This window comes from Pimephales promelas, chromosome 10 (genome assembly GCF_988280905.1).
Source record: "Pimephales promelas chromosome 10, fPimPro1.hap1.1, whole genome shotgun sequence".
Taxonomy (NCBI): Eukaryota; Metazoa; Chordata; class Actinopteri; order Cypriniformes; family Leuciscidae; genus Pimephales; species Pimephales promelas.
In genome coordinates, this window is record NC_142778.1 from 4916262 (window position 1) to 4934631 (window position 18370).

Consider the following 18370-nt stretch of genomic DNA (forward strand, 5'->3'; position numbering starts at 1 on the left):
TATTGTGAAATTTAAACATATTTTAACATATTTGAAAATAATTTATTCCTGGCATGCCAAGCTGAATTTTCAGCAGTCTTCAGTGTCATATGATCCTTTCCGAAATTGTTATAATATACTCAGTTATTGGTACATAATTATTAATAATAGTTATTATCAATGTTAAAAACTGTGCTGCTTATTTTTGTAAAAACAAAAAAAAAACATGATACTTTTCAGAATTCTTTGATGAATCGAAAGTTCAAAAGAACAGCATTTATTTGAAATAAAATCTTTTGTAACATAAAGTGTTTACTGTCACTTTTGATCAATTTAATGAATCCTTGCTTAAAGGATCATCATGTAATGATGCTGAAAATTCAGCTTTGCATCACAGGAATAAATTACATTTTTAAATATATTACAATTATGTTCTTTTACATTGTAATAATATTTCATAGTATACTGTATTTTGATAGCATGACTTAAAAAAAAAACGTAACTATTCCAAACTTTTGACCAGTTGTGTGTACTATATAATGTGTGTAAGCGTGGTGTGTTTTAATTTTATTTCCCTTTTAATTTTGGGATTAAAAATGCCCATTGATATTTATTTTGTGAGGTTCAGTCACTAATTAAATATTGCTGGTGCATTTGATAATGTGAAAAATTGGAATTGAGAAACCACTTCATTTGACCGCTCATGTTTAAGATCAGACTGGCCCTGAACATCATTCTTGGCCCACACTTTAATTACCACATAAAAAAAAAATCCACAAATTTCTCCTTCACTCACATGTAGAGTTAAACATTTTCTGAGTTGCAGGAGTTCACAGTTTGCCAGGTGGTGTTTTTACAGACGTCTTTCCCGTGTGAAGCGGACCGGTACTGACGGCGCTCGGTTTAAGTATGAGAAAGGAGTCTGTTGTGCGTGAAGATCTAGTCATGCCAGACCTGTGCGGCGGAGCTGTGGATATGTTCTCAGACTGCCACTTGTGTCACGAGTGTAAGTCTGGGCAGAGAGACAGGAAGAGCTACAATGAAGATCTCATTATTACAACAGAAGCATCAACTGATTTCATCACAGGAAGCCACAGCGCACATGGGCTCAAGAGCAGAAGAGTGCAGGGGAAAAGTGTAGCGAGTTTAAAACGACAGCAGCCCTTGTGCTGCCTTTCAGGCCTATGGTTCTATCGTTCTAGAAGCATGCATTTAAGGAAAGATAAGGGATAAGGAGGAGAAAAGGTGTCGCCATGCTCCAGTCAAATGCCAAAATTGCCTTAGCATGCAAGCCAGGCAACAACACGAAAGCTGTCCTAACCTTGCAGGAGGTTTTTCTGGGTCGTGAAGCCATTTTGACTCTCTTCGCCTTGTGAGATGGGAGATCCTGAACGAATCGAGCAAATGAATAGGTGAAAACCTCAAACATCGCATATGACGTGTCTTAAAGGGATACTCCACTTTTTTTGGAAATGGGCTCATTTTACCACTGCCCGAGAGTTAAACATTTGAGTTTTACCGTTTCGAATGTATTCAGCCGATTTTCTGATATTTAGAAGAATATCAGTAACCAGACAGTTTCTGGTCTCATTGACTTCCATAGTATATTTTTTCCTACTATGGAAGTCAATGAGACCAGAAACTGTATGGTTACTGATATTCTTCTAAATATCAAAAAAATCGGCTGAATACATTAGAAAACGGTAAAACTCCAATGTTTAACTCTGGGGGAGTTGTAAAATGAGCCCATTTCCAAAAAAAAAGTGGAGTATCCCTTTAAAAGTGAAGCCCGAGCTTACCCCAACCGTTGGTCACTATGTCCCGGTCCACATCCCGGTTGCAAATCTCGTTGGCCAGCCGCTCGAAGTACTCCGGCAGGTCGGCGTATTCGTTTCCGTACGAGATGACCTTAATGCCTTTGTCCAGCATGTTATCTCGAAGCTTTTTGAATTCGCCCACGTCCTCGCGCCGCACCAGCATGAAGTGCTCAAGGTCAGACTTGTGTTTGACCGCCTCGAGAAACAGTGCCTGGAAGGTGGTGTCGTCCACTGTCCTCCCGCAGCCCAGGAACACAAAAGACTTGGTTTCGTAGAGTTTCTGGATCTCCCTCTGCAAAAACGATATTAGAACTGACGTTATGGAGCGATGGCAGATACAGGATCACTGAGAAATAGCAGACCAAAAAAAAGGTAGTTCTAATTCAAAACAAGTTCATCATGATGATTTCATTTGGTTTTGAAAAACTTTTATAGCATTTTCAAAAAACATGAAATATATCTTTCAAGGCAAAAAGTATTTATTTACATCATGAATTATTAATTCATAATTTTTTAATGACTGATTTGGTGGACTTTACACACTAAATAAAATGTAAATGAATTTTAATTCAGAAATTAAAACATGCACATCATAGAAGATGGATGGGTGTTCAAATTACTATGTATGAATTTTATTTTTCTATGCATTTTTGAATAAATTAATTGATCAGACAAAGAAATGTTACATGATTGACCATCAATATATTATTTTATGCTGCTTTTATCATATAAACTTCATATAATGCTGAAAAAGAGGGCTGCAAGGGTTAACAGGTCACTGGAGGAGTATTTCAGTGAATTATGACTTTAATAATCCATTTATTATGTTGAAAAGTTTTTTTTTTAATAGAAATTGATACTTTTATTCAGCAAGGATGCATTAAATATATAATAAGTCTTTACGGTCACTTTTCATCTGTTACTAGATTTCTATTTTAAATAAATGTTGTTCTTTTGAACTTTCTTTTCATCAAAGAAACCTGAAAAAAAAAATGTATCACGGTTTCCAGAGAATATGAAGCAGCACAACTCTGCAAAATTGGTAATAATAAGAAATGTTTTGTTGATTAGTAAACCAGTATATCAGAATTAGAGGAGGGCCGTTATCCCTGTTAACATGCTTCGTTAACGTGAGACTCTTATTGAGTGATAAAAAAATAAATAAAAAAAAATCGCTGTTAATCTATTCTCAAAGTTGGGTTGGGAGCTGGGTCTATACTACGCAAGCTATGATGACTTTCACCTTGATATTTTAGTGCGGATGTATACCTAGCCAAATTGCACTGATCCAACCCCTCCCACCTTACATATACCTAATCCTACCCATCTCCACCCCCAATCACTAACCCCACCCCTAATCCTACCCATCTCCAACCCCGATCACTAACTCCACCCCTAACCCTACCCATCTCCACCCCGACTCTTATCCCCACCCCTAATCCTACCCATCTCTACCCCGACTCTTATCCCCACCCCTAATCCTACCCATCTCCACCCCCCCCGATCCCTAACTCCACCCCTAATCCTACCCATCTCCACCCCCCCGATCCCTAACTCCACCCCTAATCCTACCCATCTCCACCCCCTGATCCCTAACCCCACCCCTAATCCTACCCATATCCGCCCCCTGACTCCTAACCCCACCCCTAATCCTACCCATATCCGCCCCCTGACTCCTAACCCCACCCCTAATCCTACCCATCTCCTCCCCCTGATCTCTAACCCCACCCCTAATCCTACCCATCTCCACCCCCCCGATCCCTAACTCCACCCCTAATCCTACCCATCTTCACCCCCTGATCCTTATCCCCACCCCTAATCCTACCCATCTCCACCCCCTGATCCCTAACCCCACCCCTAATCCTACCCATATCCGCCCCCTGACTCCTAACCCCACCCCTAATCCTACCCATCTCCATTTCTTTTATCTGGATCCAACTCCACCCCCTGAATCTCGTGTACTGCAGTGAGGTGTTACTGAGCTAATGCAGAAGATGCCGGGCCAAGCACTGATGTAGCGCAGGGGAAGAGTCGTCGTCAAACTATTTTGTTAGCAATGATACCAATTATCATAATAGAACAGCTTTCTCAAGCAGTTTGTGATGCATTTTGGAAACAGGAGATGACTTGAGAAACCCGTTCTCAAAGACTTACTTTTGGTCATTATTTGGGTAGCACACGTATTCTGAATGCCTTCGGCAGAATTCAAATGAGCCATTTTAATCTAGATTAATTCCATGATTACAGTGAGATTAATCTAGATTTAAAAAAAATAATCTATGCCCACCATTAATTATAATGCTTTCTGAAGAATCATGTGACATTGAGGAGTGGAGCAGTGCTATTTTAGTATTATTTTGAGATTTATTAAAATGCATTTTCAGTTTTTTTATTTTAACGTTTTAGAAATATTATTGGGGGAGGGGGGTATTATGAAATGTCTGTTTTTGTATTTATTTATTTATTTTTTAGTTTGATCTATTTTAGTACAACTAGTTGAACTAAATACAAATGGGAAATGTTCATTTTAATTTATTTTAAGTGAAACCATTTTTGTTCAAGGACTGGACAAAAGGGAGTATGTCTTCGGACCAGAATGCTTTGGTTCACTGTGTCCTTCACCTCAGTGAATTGTCAACTTCCAGTGGTGTGACTTTATTTTTTCCTAAGAGCAGAAAACATCTACTCACCATGACTTCTGTGTTCCTCAGAACATTCTGGTATCCAGCAGGATGCAGTACAATACCACTGGGGTTGGTGTAAACACCGTGAATATGGAGTACACTTAGTCTTCTCTTCTCCTGAGCCCACTCCAGAACCTGCACACACATGCACACCACAGCATTTCATACTCCACTGATCCCAATCCGGTTCCCACTAGGTCATGCTGCTTTTAATGACTGTGGGTTCTAATCAAGAGGCATCTGATGGAAAAGGTGCATAAACACCCAGCCTAAAGGCCACACTATGGAAAACCACACACGGCCTGATTAATAAAGACAGAGAACTGAACATGCAGTCACTTGTGTTTCAGAGGGCCCTTCAGGTGAGCTGCTGTAGAGCCTACATGCACTAATGCACTACATGACGCTTGGCTGGGGACCATAAGGCTGATTTTATGGCTAATAGCTGAAGCTTTCACTGCTTTGTGCTGAAGGAAATTTATGGCCAAAAGCAAACAGAGATGAACCCAGTGCCCTGAACATCTGAAGAACATCAATTTACGAATTGAATTCATTATTTTTAGTTTAAACTTAAAGCAACTGATGATCTGATGATAGGTGTTACTCTACAAGTCTTCATGATCTCTTCTCTTCGACTGATTTATCTCTGAGGGGAATTCCACTCTGCGACATAAACAATGCAATTCATAGACTAAATGATTGAGCCCTATATGATGATGTCACATTGCCGATGGACTTTGAGATCCCATTGACCAGTCAAAACTTTTAAGAATTAGAATTACGATTTATATATGTAAAACCAGCATTGGTGAATAAACCTCGAATCTCAATTGGATCCTCAAACTGTCAGTCAAACCTCAAAACTCTACCCACGTGTATCATGAATGAAGTGCCGCACAGCTTTTTCTTTCTCTTTTTTGTATTAGTCTTAGTCTGGTGTTTGCCATCTAGTTGTAGCCAATATACTGTTCTAATTATCCTGTGCGTAGCACTTCATCGTTTATATCATGAGATTTTGTCCAAATGTATTCAAACAAAAGAAAAACTGAGCACCCACATACCGGTAGCAACAATAAACTTTATAAACTGTAAGTTGATAATCACATAATGCGATGCACTTACTGCCTCGGATGTGGCCGTTACAATGACAGACAAAATATCTGTCATTCGCTGGTTAAAAACTGAGCTTGACTTTAATAAAATGTTAATATTATATAAATGGCACATGCATGTCTGACCATATATGACGACACAATATCAACTTTGACGTCACAATGTGTTATTAGGTGTAATATGTGTAATAATGTTGTTATTGTGTTATTACTGTCTTTCACGTGACTTTAGACTACTTAAGAACAAAGAGTGTCAAACTTTGATAAAAATGTATTTCTTGATGATTTGATAATTTATAATCTTTTTAAAAGCAAAACATGTGACTAAAAAAAAACTTAATTAGGGAGTGAAAACGGCTAATAAGCCAATAATTGCTCCTCTGCCGGCATTTACTGGTTATACTGGTAATTTCATATATTTTAAAATAAAAGTGTTTGTTTGTCACATGTTAGTTTTCCTTCATCTTTTACAAATGGGGACAATCTTTTATTGAGATGGAATTAACATGGATAATATTTACAGCTTTGATTGAAGAGCTGGGAAAAAGTGTGAAGCACTTGAAAAGGCTGATTTGCCATTTCAATCTGCCATTTGAAGTATGCAATTTAGCTATTTTAATGCTTAGTGGTGTGCTGTGAGATTTTTAACTTATCAAAAAAAAAAAGTTTAGATTATTAAAGTATCTTTCGCTGATGCTAAATGTATGCATTGACTGAATTCTAATCAAAAAGTTAAAGTTTAGGAAACATAGTAGGTACCTTCTTCTCATCTGTGAGATCCAAAGACTCCAGCTTGGTCCCTTGATGGGCAGCGTAGATCTCTAACAGGTTGTCAAAGTTGGTGGTGAGGACCAGAGCACCGCTCTCCATCAACTGCAGCACAGAGCGGAGGAGATGCTTCCCAACGTTCTCCATCTTACACTCCAGGTCATCAAACACCTCGTAGAGGCAGTCTTTAAAAAAGGTGGAGCGCACATTTCCCGTCCGCTACAGAAAACACAAGAGGTGAAAAAGAAACATGTGATGTTTGGAAAAACAAAACTACTTCAGGTGTATTTAAATAACTCTTGTTACGTAGCCTGCTTTTAGAAGGGAATTCAACATACACATTATATTGAAATGACATTGAAATGTGCTTTGAAAAAAAATTGTAGGCAATTAAATAACCTTGATTTGTACATTTTCTGTGGTGGTTCGCCCATGTGAACCTCAAGTATGAATCTCAAAATAAATAGTTCTTCATTCAATACAGTGAGTGACTTCCATTTCAGTCAGTAAAGTGTTAATTAGACACTGTACATGATTTGATTTCAAACACTGGAAAGTGTAGAGAGCGCTGAGAATAGAGTAGTTCTGACAGCAGTGCCCTTGTCCTGGTCATATCTCATCTCATTACACTGAGCTGAATTCATTCTCTGAGCTTGGCCGAGGCACATGGAAAACCAGAGAGAGAGAGAGAGAGGCAGCTATGAATAGCTTGCAGAATCCACTTTCTCAGGAAGAGGTTAATTATCAGACCCTCCACACCTGCTGTGCACTAATGCCTCTGTTCTTAGAGTTGTAGGTGTCTTTTAACTGTTTACACCTGGTATTAACATCCGCCTCGGTCGTCTGATCGCATGTGGTCAGTGTTAAACAGATGTAAACCACGCAAACGAGATTTACAGGGCCCAAGGCAATTTAAATGAACACGTTATGAATTAAAAATGTGTCTTTTTACTTGCGTGTTCTGTGAAGAGTTGCCCATGACTTTACTTGTTGTGTTGGCAAAATGAGACATTTCAGAGGGACAAAAATGGATGAAAATGTTGTAAAAGGAGGGCAGACGTACACACGGCAGGATGACTGAAAGAAGGGTTTGTAAATGTAAAATGCAAATTTATTTTTGTCACACCTTAAAAGCTGGCAGCTGTTTAAAGTCTATAGTGCATATTTCATTATTGACAGGAATGAAAATGAGGCTGATGGATAGAAGTAAAGCGTTCAATGGATAGTACTGTTGTTTAAAAACATACAGATTGTTCATTTGATGAAACATCTTTCCAAAAAACTTTCAACAGACAAAAAGCTTTGAAAGTTGTGTTTTTAAAATGACATGTGATCTAGAGTACAGCACATGCCATTATATAGACTGTAAATCTATCCCTCACAGACTTGTATCATTCATGTAAAATTCAATGTTATCTATGGATTTATTTGTCTGGAGCCCTGATTTAGGTAGAAAAATAACAGCATTGAGCAACAAGCACTGAGAAAGTAGGTTAACAATCATATTTGGAAGGTTTTGGACTTATCAACATGCAGTAACTCGATAGTTTGAACCAAAAAAGCAATTTAAATGTCTCAGGCAGGACTTTCATGCACAAACATGTTAATAGGCATCCTCCGACTTGCAGTGAGCATTACAAAGCATGCCTAACTAAAGAAATATATAACGCCAAAGCTGACTGGATTATTGTCTAGCCGTGGCTTGTTGTTCTTGAGGTGTGAACTCCATTTTTAACGCTGAACAGGTACTGTAATTTGTTTCATTTTAACTTTCTGCATGATCGGCCCGGACCAGTGAACGGTGGTCAGCCTCGCATCTTTCCAATTCGGTCCGTTTTTGTTTTTTTTTCGGTCAGATTTATACGAATGAGTTGGTAACTAAACCCTAAACCAACTTTTTTTAGTTAATGATCTGTAAGAATGGGACATCGTTAACGGGTTAACAAAAACAACAACACAGGTGGCACGTGGCTTTACACCTCATTCTAGCCAGAAAGGAACAGACTAATGATGGACACATTTAAAGTTGTGCTCTTCCACGCACTGCCTAGCATTATGCTCATGATCAGAGCTCAACAGTAAAGATTTTTTTCTTTACCCTGCCATATGAAAGAGTTTCACCGCACTCACGGCAAACAAGGTGCCAGACAGATAACACTTGACAACCCAAAAAAATAAATTGTCTGCACACTTGAGTCCTTCAAGCAAAATTTAATGCCAAGCCTTCGGTAATACAACCATCCTCAGGGCATACATTTCTTTACCCTGCCAACATTTTCACTAACCCCTTCACCACAAAAAAAAGTTTGTTTCTTTACAAACTTAATACTGATGTATGGTATAAGCCATAAGATTTTAGGGCTGGGTTGACAATATAGATTAGTCAGTTTTAATCAATCTTCATTTCGACAAACTGATATTGATATGTAAATCCCAAGATCAAGCCATTTAATAATCATAATAAGCTTGGTGCTTTGTAACTTTGGATTAGAAAAAGAGAATGGGTTGAGAAGTTTGCTGAACTTCATACACATCATTCGTCGCTCACATCGTTCGTGGTTCGACTTGTCGAGACTGTTTTCCAAAGATGGCTCCTGTCTGTTTACACCAAGTGGACTGTTTTTATAAAGTATCTTCTTATTAAACGGTCTGTACACTTACAAAGTTCTCAATGCTTCGGTTTGCATGTAGGGACCCTCATTATGTTACTGTGTTAGTGTGGGGCTATTTTAAACCTTGTTAGTGGTATTAACTAGCGATCTATATTTTTCATTACTCGATGCCCTATATACTAGCGTTTTAGAGGTAAAACTCTTTACATTCGATTATCATTAAAAAAAAAAAACCTCAGAGAACGATTGACTAGGTACCGATGTGTAATTAGACCAAAGGTTCATTTTGCGCCTTCAAGTTTAACTCTAACTTTTTTTAACTATAAATTTTCTTACCGGTGAAAGTTTCTGAATAAGGTCATGAGCAACGTGCACCAGGTTCTTGTCCTCTTGCAGACTTTTCTGGAAGCGGCGGCTCTCTTCCTCCTCTAGCAGATCAAAGTCATTGGCAGCATCTAGCAGCGCCTGGATAAGACCTTTCCATGAGCGCAGCGCGGGCACCTGAGGAGCTACAGCTGAACTCACCCCAGTGCCGATCACCAGCACCAGCTCAGGGGCACGTTTGGTCTTCAGGCTGGGCAACAACTTCCTATAGTCAGCAGAGATGGAGGAAATGTAATCAGGTCAGAGGATACATGCATATAGATGAAACTACACAGCAGAGCTGTATACAAATGCACAGACTCCAAAAATAGGAACTAAAAATGAATGAGCCATTTTATTTTTCTATACATTCTCTATGATGTTTCAGTTGTCACTCAGAAGGGACTATTTAATTTGGGATTATTGTGGGTTTGTTGTTACAGATACAATTATTTATACCATAAAATAAAGAAAATCATCTGTTAAATCATTTGCATAATAGAGTTGAAAGTTTGAGCTTGAGGAATGTAGTTTATTAACAATTTATGTAAAAATGAAAATGAAAGAATTGGAGAAAATCATGCATTAATAGGGTTGCACTCCAAATGTATTGAGTGAGTCAACTGTTGTATAATTTTAAACTGCACAGTGATAGTCAAGATCTCTGAAGAGGGGGATCACATATTTTTCATCTAGACAGTATAGAGAAAGAAATCTCAAATGACCGAGGCACTCCTTAATTAAAATATTTATTTATTGAAAATATTTATTAATTTAAAATATTTATTGAAAAAATTACAAATTTAAGTAGGGGCATGGAGCCTTCTTCTTCATGCCCTGAAGAAGGCTCCATGCCACTACGCGTGGGCTTTTTAAATTTGTCCGTTCATTTTTTCAATAAAGACATTTTAATTAAGGAGTGCCTCGTCATCAGAGATTTCTTTCTTTATACTATCTAGATGTCCTACCTTGGACCGAAGAGCACCCAAATCAAACTTTTAAAAAGGAATTGAGCACGCCATTTATCTTGAATCTAAACTACATATTTTTGATGTTTAAAAGCGAGTTAGATACTAGTTCATCTTCTCACAACTTGATTTGTCAACAAGAAACTTGATTTTTAGCTAGAAGTGTCTTGTGCTGCTAGGTCCAACCAACTCTCAACAGCGTTTCTCAGAAATTGCTTACAACACCTTAAACTAATGTAATATCATTAAGTGTAACCGAATATGAAAAAAAAACTTCCTGGTGAAATCATCCTAATAAGGAAGTTCTTTGGAAAAACATGTTTGTCAGAAGAGGAGAGGCAAACAGGGGCTGACTGTAATGGATGGAGAATACTTGGCTCGCCTTAGGAATGTGCTGGCAACAAAGCAAGACAACAACATCTGTTTTCATACCTGGCCTTCTTAGCCACTGTGTCGCCATCCTCAGAGTCAGGGGAAGGACGCTTCTCTGTCTTCACTGAAACAACAGAGGCCATTCGACTCCTACAAAAAAAAAAAAAAAAAAAAAAAAAATTTTGATCCATTTACAAAGCAACAAACATTGACTAAAAGGCTACACTGCTGATAGATATATGATAGATAGATAGACAGACAGACAGACATCAAGTGTTCAGTTAGGTTAACAAAGCTTCATTGTTTTAATTGCCCTTGACATTGAATTAGATTTACTCTCTTCTACCTGGAAGAACAACCAGAGTATTTACATGTTCATGATGTGAGGAACAAAACTGAAGATGCTGCAGGTCTTTGTTGCGCTCACTTCGCTCAAGGACCAGCAGCTCAAATCAAAGCTCCGTTCTTTCTCCGTTTTCTTTTTATTTTTCATATTCATGTCAGGAAGATTCAACTGTACATGAAAAGCCTAGAAAATCAATCATAACCTACAACAACATACTCTAGCCAAAACCCCAAGATAGCCTCTCTGAGCTAGCAAGCTAACAGGCTAGCTAACGTTACATGTGTGATTTATTTTAGCGGGTAAAAATAGAATTATTAAGTTATATCTGTTTTTTTATTATTATATATTTGACACCAGAATTACGAGTACTAATAACGTAACTCTTATAATACCATGTTTTTTTTAGCTGGTAACTTACGTTTATGTGTCTTCAACTAAACGTTCAATCACCTGTTGCTTTTGTTCCATATGTGACACAATACAGATTTAGCATGCAGGCTAAAATTACAAAAAAATTTATATACATTATTTGATATTCAAAACTTTTAAGAAAGTACATTCATTACGTTGAGGAAAGATGGGATAATTGAAAAGGCAAGATTTACCGGTACATGAGTTACGACTAAAATAAATAAATAAATAATTAAACCTAACGAGGACAGCAGTATCCTACTGAAACAAAAAGCATGCCATAAAATGTTCAAACCACTACTTACCGAGGTGAACAGAGAAAAGGAGGATACGAGTATTTAATCTTAAATTTCCTCGAGGACTAAGGACAGACTCTCTTATCTATCTATCGAACAAACGTTAGCTAGTGTCTTTCTATAGAGAATCTCAACGACAGTTGGGTATCAGTGCCAGTCTGCCTTCAGAGACAAAAACGCTAAAGGCCTGGCTTGAAAAAGAAAATTCAGGTCAGCCTTCAGCGAAGTACCTGTCAGAGTCTCTTCCTCTGCGGATCCTCGCGACGCGTTCACAAGCTCAGCGTTTACATGTGATGCGCGTGCGTGTGTCTGTGCCTGGGATGTGAGTGAAGGTTTAATCCGCCAGACTGTCACACACGTCATCACTCACGCAGGCAGCCGGTGTCTCCAAAATTATGGTTATTACAGTTAAGTAAAACCATTAAAAAAAAAAAAAAAACTTTCGTTACATGAAATAAAAGAAACTTTATATAAACTTTATATTAATACATTTTATTTCAGCTACTTGCCAAGGCAATATTTCTCATTTCCATTTAGTTAACTAAAACAGAAATAAAATATATAGAATTTTTCTTTAACTAATAAGAATGACAAAACAAAAAAGATACTAAAACTTGAACTAAAATTTAAATGAAAACAGAAAAAAATATTTATAATTATAACTAGCCTAAATCAAAACATTTATTAAAACTAATAGTATAATAGTATCTCTATGAAACTAAAATAACTGCTCCAAACCTAATCTATTAAATTAGCAGTTTTCATAAAGTTAATTACTCTTTTTGGGGAGCATTTTAGAAATATTAAATGTTCAGATTTCACATTTGTTTTGCACACGCACTGATTATATAAATAGATAACAACATTTTTTTTTCTTAATCATAAGTCTGCATCTAAATAATTTTCACCATATGCTATTAGTTCTACCTATGGGATAATACTGCATGTCAAAAACAGCATTTAAGTCATTTAAAAAATATAGTCACATTATATTTTAATGCAGTTGTTATAGTGTAATTATACAGAAGTATTATTAACAACATGTACTTAGCCTACTAGGTTAAGGATTAGGGTTTGGTTTAGGGTTATAGAATGTAATTATGCATAATGTACTGTTAATACTTCCGTAAAGTAGCCTATATGTAAAATATGTTAGGCTACTAAAATTATTGTTACCATATCAAGTTACTACTCACATAAACTATGTGAGCCGTTAATGTCAATATTGTGTGTGTGTGTGTGTGTATTCTCATTATTTACTAGTGTTTATTAGCATACATATTACAAGCATATTGGCTGACTTATAAAGCACATATTAATGCCTTATTCTGCATGACCATATTCTACATCCATTAATCCTACCCAATGCCTAAACTTAACAACTACCTTATTAACTATTAATAAGCAGTCATTAGAAGTTTTTGGAGACAAAAGTCATAGTTAATAGTTAGTTAATAGTGAGAATTATACCCTAATCTAAAGTGTCTAAACACACACACACGACCAGACACACTATTGACTACATTTATATTATAGCATATCATAATAAAAATCGAATTTAAATACTTTTTTTATCTTAAAGGACATAAACAGAGCTTTCTACCTTGATTCTTCAGGCGGCTGGTCAAATTCAAGGCTGTCTGCTGGAGTAATTATGTTTTCAAGCATTCGCTTTTTTTGTCTTCTTCTCTGTTGCGCTTTTCTCCATTTGTCTCTTTTGATTTGTTTCTCCCTCTCACTCAACTCTGTGATTGGTTTCACATTTCCAAGTCTTATTAGTCTGTACCATGCCTCTCTCTGCTTTTCTAAATATTGTGCCCTTCTTGAGGGATCAGCATCCCGCCGAGCCCGGTATCTTCGCTGTTTCTCTGCTGCTGACATCTGTCAAAATCATGGAAATTATGGATTGTTACATATGGATCATGTATAATGTGAAGACACTATTCTAACGTTTGGGGTCAGTACGAAAAATTACTTTTATTCAACAAGGATGCATTCAATTAATAAAAGTGACAGTAAATACATGTATCTATTTCAAATAATGTTATTTTTGACTTTCTATTAATCAACGAATCCTGAAAAAAATATATCAGATTCCACAAAAATATTGAGCAGCACTATTTTTAGCATTGATAATATTAGTAGGAAAAGTTTCTTAAGCACCAAATAAATTTAGAATGATTTCTGAAGGATTATGTGACACAGAAGACTGAAGTGATGATTAACAACAATGTATCACAGACATACATTACATTTCTAAATATATTTAAATATAGGCTATATATTCTAAATTCTTCTAAAAACATAAAAAAATATGTTTACTGACCCCAAAAATTTGAAAAGTATACTGACAAGTACAGTTATATATACCTAACCTATAACTTAGCAAGGTTAACTATAAAAAAAATATAGTGATTTATGTCTATGACTAACATGACCTATATTGATATTTCTTAGGAACATAGTTGACCGGTAACATAGTTGACGAGAATCAGAGTCCACTCACCAGTTTGTTGTGAAAATGTCATAGGAAAATGTCAGCTAATGCAATCACGTGATGCAGGTCACATGTTTTTGGGACAAACTATTGCTCAGTTCCATGGGGGTGATCTATTAGCAACTTGACAACCATAGATTTCATACTACAGAGACTAGATACCCTATTGGCCGCTGGAAAAAAACCGAGAAATCCGGCCGCCATCTTGAACCGGTCGTATTCCTTGTTCCGTTGCGTGGCAGCAGATAAGATGCCAGAGCATTGTGGAGCATTTTCCTTTTCTAATCGCCGAACCATCGAGAATAGGGCTTTTCACAAGTAAGTCTTAACATTACCGTACTATTGGTTGTATTTTGTGAATAGAATATTACCAGATAATCGAACAGGAGCACGGATATTTGCTATTACTGTACTGAAATCGTTGTGAAATGTTGTTTACTGCATCCGCCGATGTTCACCCGGCATGGAAAGGTGGGGTAACTGTTAAAGTATTAATTACAAGAGCTTCTAGGTTATCAGATAAGCTTTCAACTTCCCTGCTGTATAGCCTAGGATATTTGTGTTTGCGCACATGATATCAGGAAGCAATGTAATAGCCTACACGCATGACAGCAATGCGCAAATTGTGTTACCCCTCCAACTTCTAGTTTTATTGATGACCTATATCTTACCACATGCGATTTGATATTACAGAAGTCCTGTGGTAAAATTACATTATTAACTTACTCCATCTACCCTTGTAAAGTTAATCCGAATAGGGCTTTAGTCTCGGGCGGCATTTCCCCTCCCACATCCACATTGAATAAAAAAGGTATAGGCTTATTGTCCGAATTTAATTTTTTAGAAATTACTGATGCAAACACGTTGAAAAGATTATTCTCAATTTTTATTACAGGTGGCGGTGGATTCGGTTTCCTGCGTTCTGTGCGTGTGAAAGTGTGTGTGAGAGAGTGTGTCTGAAGTGTGCCTGTTCGTGTGTGCGTGTGTCTGTTCGTGTGTATGTGACTGTAAAAGGTCACAAATCATAAATTGTTTCTTCAACTTATTAAAATATCTTACTTTACTGCTACTATCTGTTTCTACTTTTTTTTATTATATTTATAGTATGTGGTTTATAAAATACATTATATCCTTCATCACACATGTGTCTGGTCACTTTATATCTTATTTCAGAATATTATATTAGGCTACTGTTAAACCTACTATGGATATTAAAATGCGCCAAACCATGTGTCCTGTATCATACATGAATGACATTTGCAGCAAAAAAAAAAAAAAAAAAAAAAACGCATGAAAATCAGTTCAGTATTCAGGGAGATATGATTAATTTAATGCGCTGGCAGCTCTTCACCTGTCATTCAGATTGCACTGAGCGGAGCGGATGACCGGTTTAAGATGGCGGCTCCAATTCTCGCCAGGAGCGGTCGAGGGCGTCTACCTATTTGATGTCTATGGGTGTGTGTACCACCAGTGAGGCTACTACTAAATGGATAGACATAAATAAATAAAAAGAATTTCAGGATTGTAAGTTAAATTGTATAATCCTATATTTTGGAAAATCTTAAACATATGGCTATTTTTTTTATTTCAACTATAGCAGGGTTTTATTTTACTGGGGCCTTTCGGTGCAAGGGGAGTCATAATAATTACATTTACTGAATTTGGCAATTTTGTTGTATTCAGTTTTCTAAAGATTGGTAAAAGAATGCAATCATGAGATCAAAGACAGTTACTTTTGTTTCTCTTCAGGTTTATACAAACAGTAGGTTGCTTTAATGGTGTAGAAAAAAATGGATACAGATATGTAAATATTTTCCAGATGATATTGTACACATTTCTAACAAAGTTTTACTACATACATGGGTCTTTAAATATGATTTTTTTTGGATTCACAATACTCCACATATAGCAATATATTTAATGAATTAACAAGTTTCTGGTGGAAACTATACATCAACCTTTATTGGATACAGTTTTTATTATGACACATTTATGGAATATTTACTTCCTCAGTTAATACACAATTTGAGTAATAACTTGTAATAAAAATTATTATTTCCTCATTCATATAATGTCTTCCCAGATTGTATTTCAAGAGACAAAATTGAGTGAAAATCAATCAAATATAAATGCTAATTACAACTTTCCATGTTTGTATTACAGAGTCAGCTGTTTCCAAATCAATGAGGGGAAGTGGACAAACCAAGCATTTCCTGTTCAACACCATGACAAACTCTGCCAAACTGAACTTTACACGGAACGACGAATCAGAGTTAATTGCCGGAGGCTTAGATGAAGTGTCACACTGAAGCATTACATTGACGTGACCATGTGAGCAGAGACACGGATCTACAGTGAGGTCTTTTTTCCACTTGCTGCTATTACACAACAATACTCTGTCTGCCTCTCCCATCACACCACATTTACACAATCCAATTGTCAATAAATCTGAGAAGCTTTTACTGTCATCTGCCATGTTTTCCCACATTCTGTTGTATTGTTTACTATGCAGCATATGATATCTTATTGTATATCAGACTGTACAGTATGTTGGTTATATGTGTTGTTGCTGTTGTTTCCCTCAAAGATCAATAAGGCCATTCATCTAATAATTTATCCATATATTTTCTCATAAACATAAATAAAAATAGAGACTATTTATATAGATCAATAGAGATTTAAATAGAGAATATTTTGTGATGGTGAAATTTTGAATGTTAGAAAGGGCAGTAATTTTGTTTGAGACAGATTACAGAACATACAGTATTTACAATTGATTTTATGTGCATTTGCTGACCTATTATCCATAACAAGCTTGACTCTTCTCTGACAGACATGAGAATCTCTTTTAACTTCATGCACCCTCTGGTGCTGTCAGCTCATTTTGATGTTAATGTTGTGGTACCATAAATGGTACAAAATTAGGTTAACATTTTGGCACTTGCTGTGTGAACACAAACATGACATGATTTAAAGGTTCTGAAAAAAATTGTCACACTGTGGTCAAAAAAATTTTGAAACATTTGGTATACTGTGCACAAACAAATTCTGACTGACAGCTAATTATTATTAGACTTAAAACATAAAAGTAAAACGTGCTTTGGAAAATATATATATTTATATTTTATAAAAATAAAAAAATTGTATTTTTGTGAATTTTTTTATAACAATAAATGTAAAATTGTATAACCTTTTTCAAGTTCACTTTTTAAAACTTTTTTTTTTTCAACTTTTTAAAAAGTAAATAATAATAAAAAAAATCTGTGCTCCAAAGCTTCAAGATTTAAGACCTTTCTTTTTCAGGTCCATGCTCAAAAAGTCATTTAATGGATTATAACTTATGCATAAATATAATTTAGATAAAACCTCCTTAAAATGCCAGAAAACCTCCTTAAAACCATAAAACCTAAAATGCAAAATATTATCAAACTCAAATATAGTACAATCATTTAATTGAAATAATAATAAAAAAAAAATGTGTCATTTTTTTACCAAGCACCAGAGGGCAGAAGCTTTCGATTTTGAGAGACAGTAAAAAAAACAACAACCATAAATTCTGCTGAATATTTGCATCAAATATTCTGGTAGGGGAGAGAGTGGGGTTATAAATAATCCATGTTGGTTTATTTATACAATCAGGAATGAGCTAGAGATGATATTCATATTACACATGCTCAGTTAGCCCCTCTTCCTTTCCTGGAAGAAAGCAACCACATGTGACGATTCCAATTCTCCAAAAACATTAATTTCAAGTTAGAAAAATGTAGCATCTGGACCTTCTCGACCAATCAGACACACAAAGTATTAATTATATTTAATGAATAATCACAAGAAAGTGAAGTACTATACTATACCCTTAACTCCTCACATGTTCAGTTAAACTAAAAAGAGAAAAAAGACATGATTGGTAGGAAACCATTACAATTTTTAAAGTTATAATTTATTGACATTTTAAGAAAGAAATCGTTTTGAGTTGAGAGTATGTTAACTCTATGACGCATTAGTAGGCTATTATAAAAATCTTGAAGGTTCTTCTCTTAAAAATCCAATCAAATTATGCAAATGCCCTGCTAGAAGGACAAAGAATAATATAAACATAACGTAAATATCCTATATTAAAAAAAAGAGCTATTTTATTACATTTT

At 36.0% G+C, this 18370-nt stretch overlaps 1 protein-coding gene and 1 long non-coding RNA gene across 3 annotated transcripts; one reads left to right on the top strand and one right to left on the bottom strand.

The window, feature by feature from the left end:
• Positions 1-538: 538 nt before the first annotated feature.
• On the bottom strand, positions 539-14302 carry siral1 (SIR2 antiphage like 1). 2 transcript variants are annotated; one of them, XM_039647560.2, is made up of 9 exons: positions 14235-14302; positions 13332-13609; positions 10736-10825; positions 9309-9561; positions 6352-6579; positions 4487-4615; positions 1779-2088; positions 1301-1366; positions 539-991 (listed from the first exon to the last, which is right to left on the bottom strand). In XM_039647560.2, exons 2-9 carry the CDS (start codon positions 13607-13609, stop codon positions 978-980), a joined length of 1368 nt encoding a protein of 455 aa, XP_039503494.2. In that variant the 5' UTR covers positions 14235-14302; the 3' UTR covers positions 539-977. The 2 variants fall into 2 exon arrangements, with proteins under 2 accessions (XP_039503494.2, XP_088991453.1); XM_089135327.1 differs by lacking the exon at positions 539-991 and having other exon boundaries at positions 1296-1366.
• An 84-nt stretch (positions 14303-14386) lies between these two features.
• Positions 14387-17054, top strand: LOC120460025 (uncharacterized). Its single transcript, XR_005617861.2, has 3 exons — positions 14387-14543; positions 15569-15749; positions 16389-17054. It is a non-coding gene; the product is annotated as an uncharacterized LOC120460025 (long non-coding RNA).
• The last annotated feature ends 1316 nt before the right edge of the window (positions 17055-18370 follow it).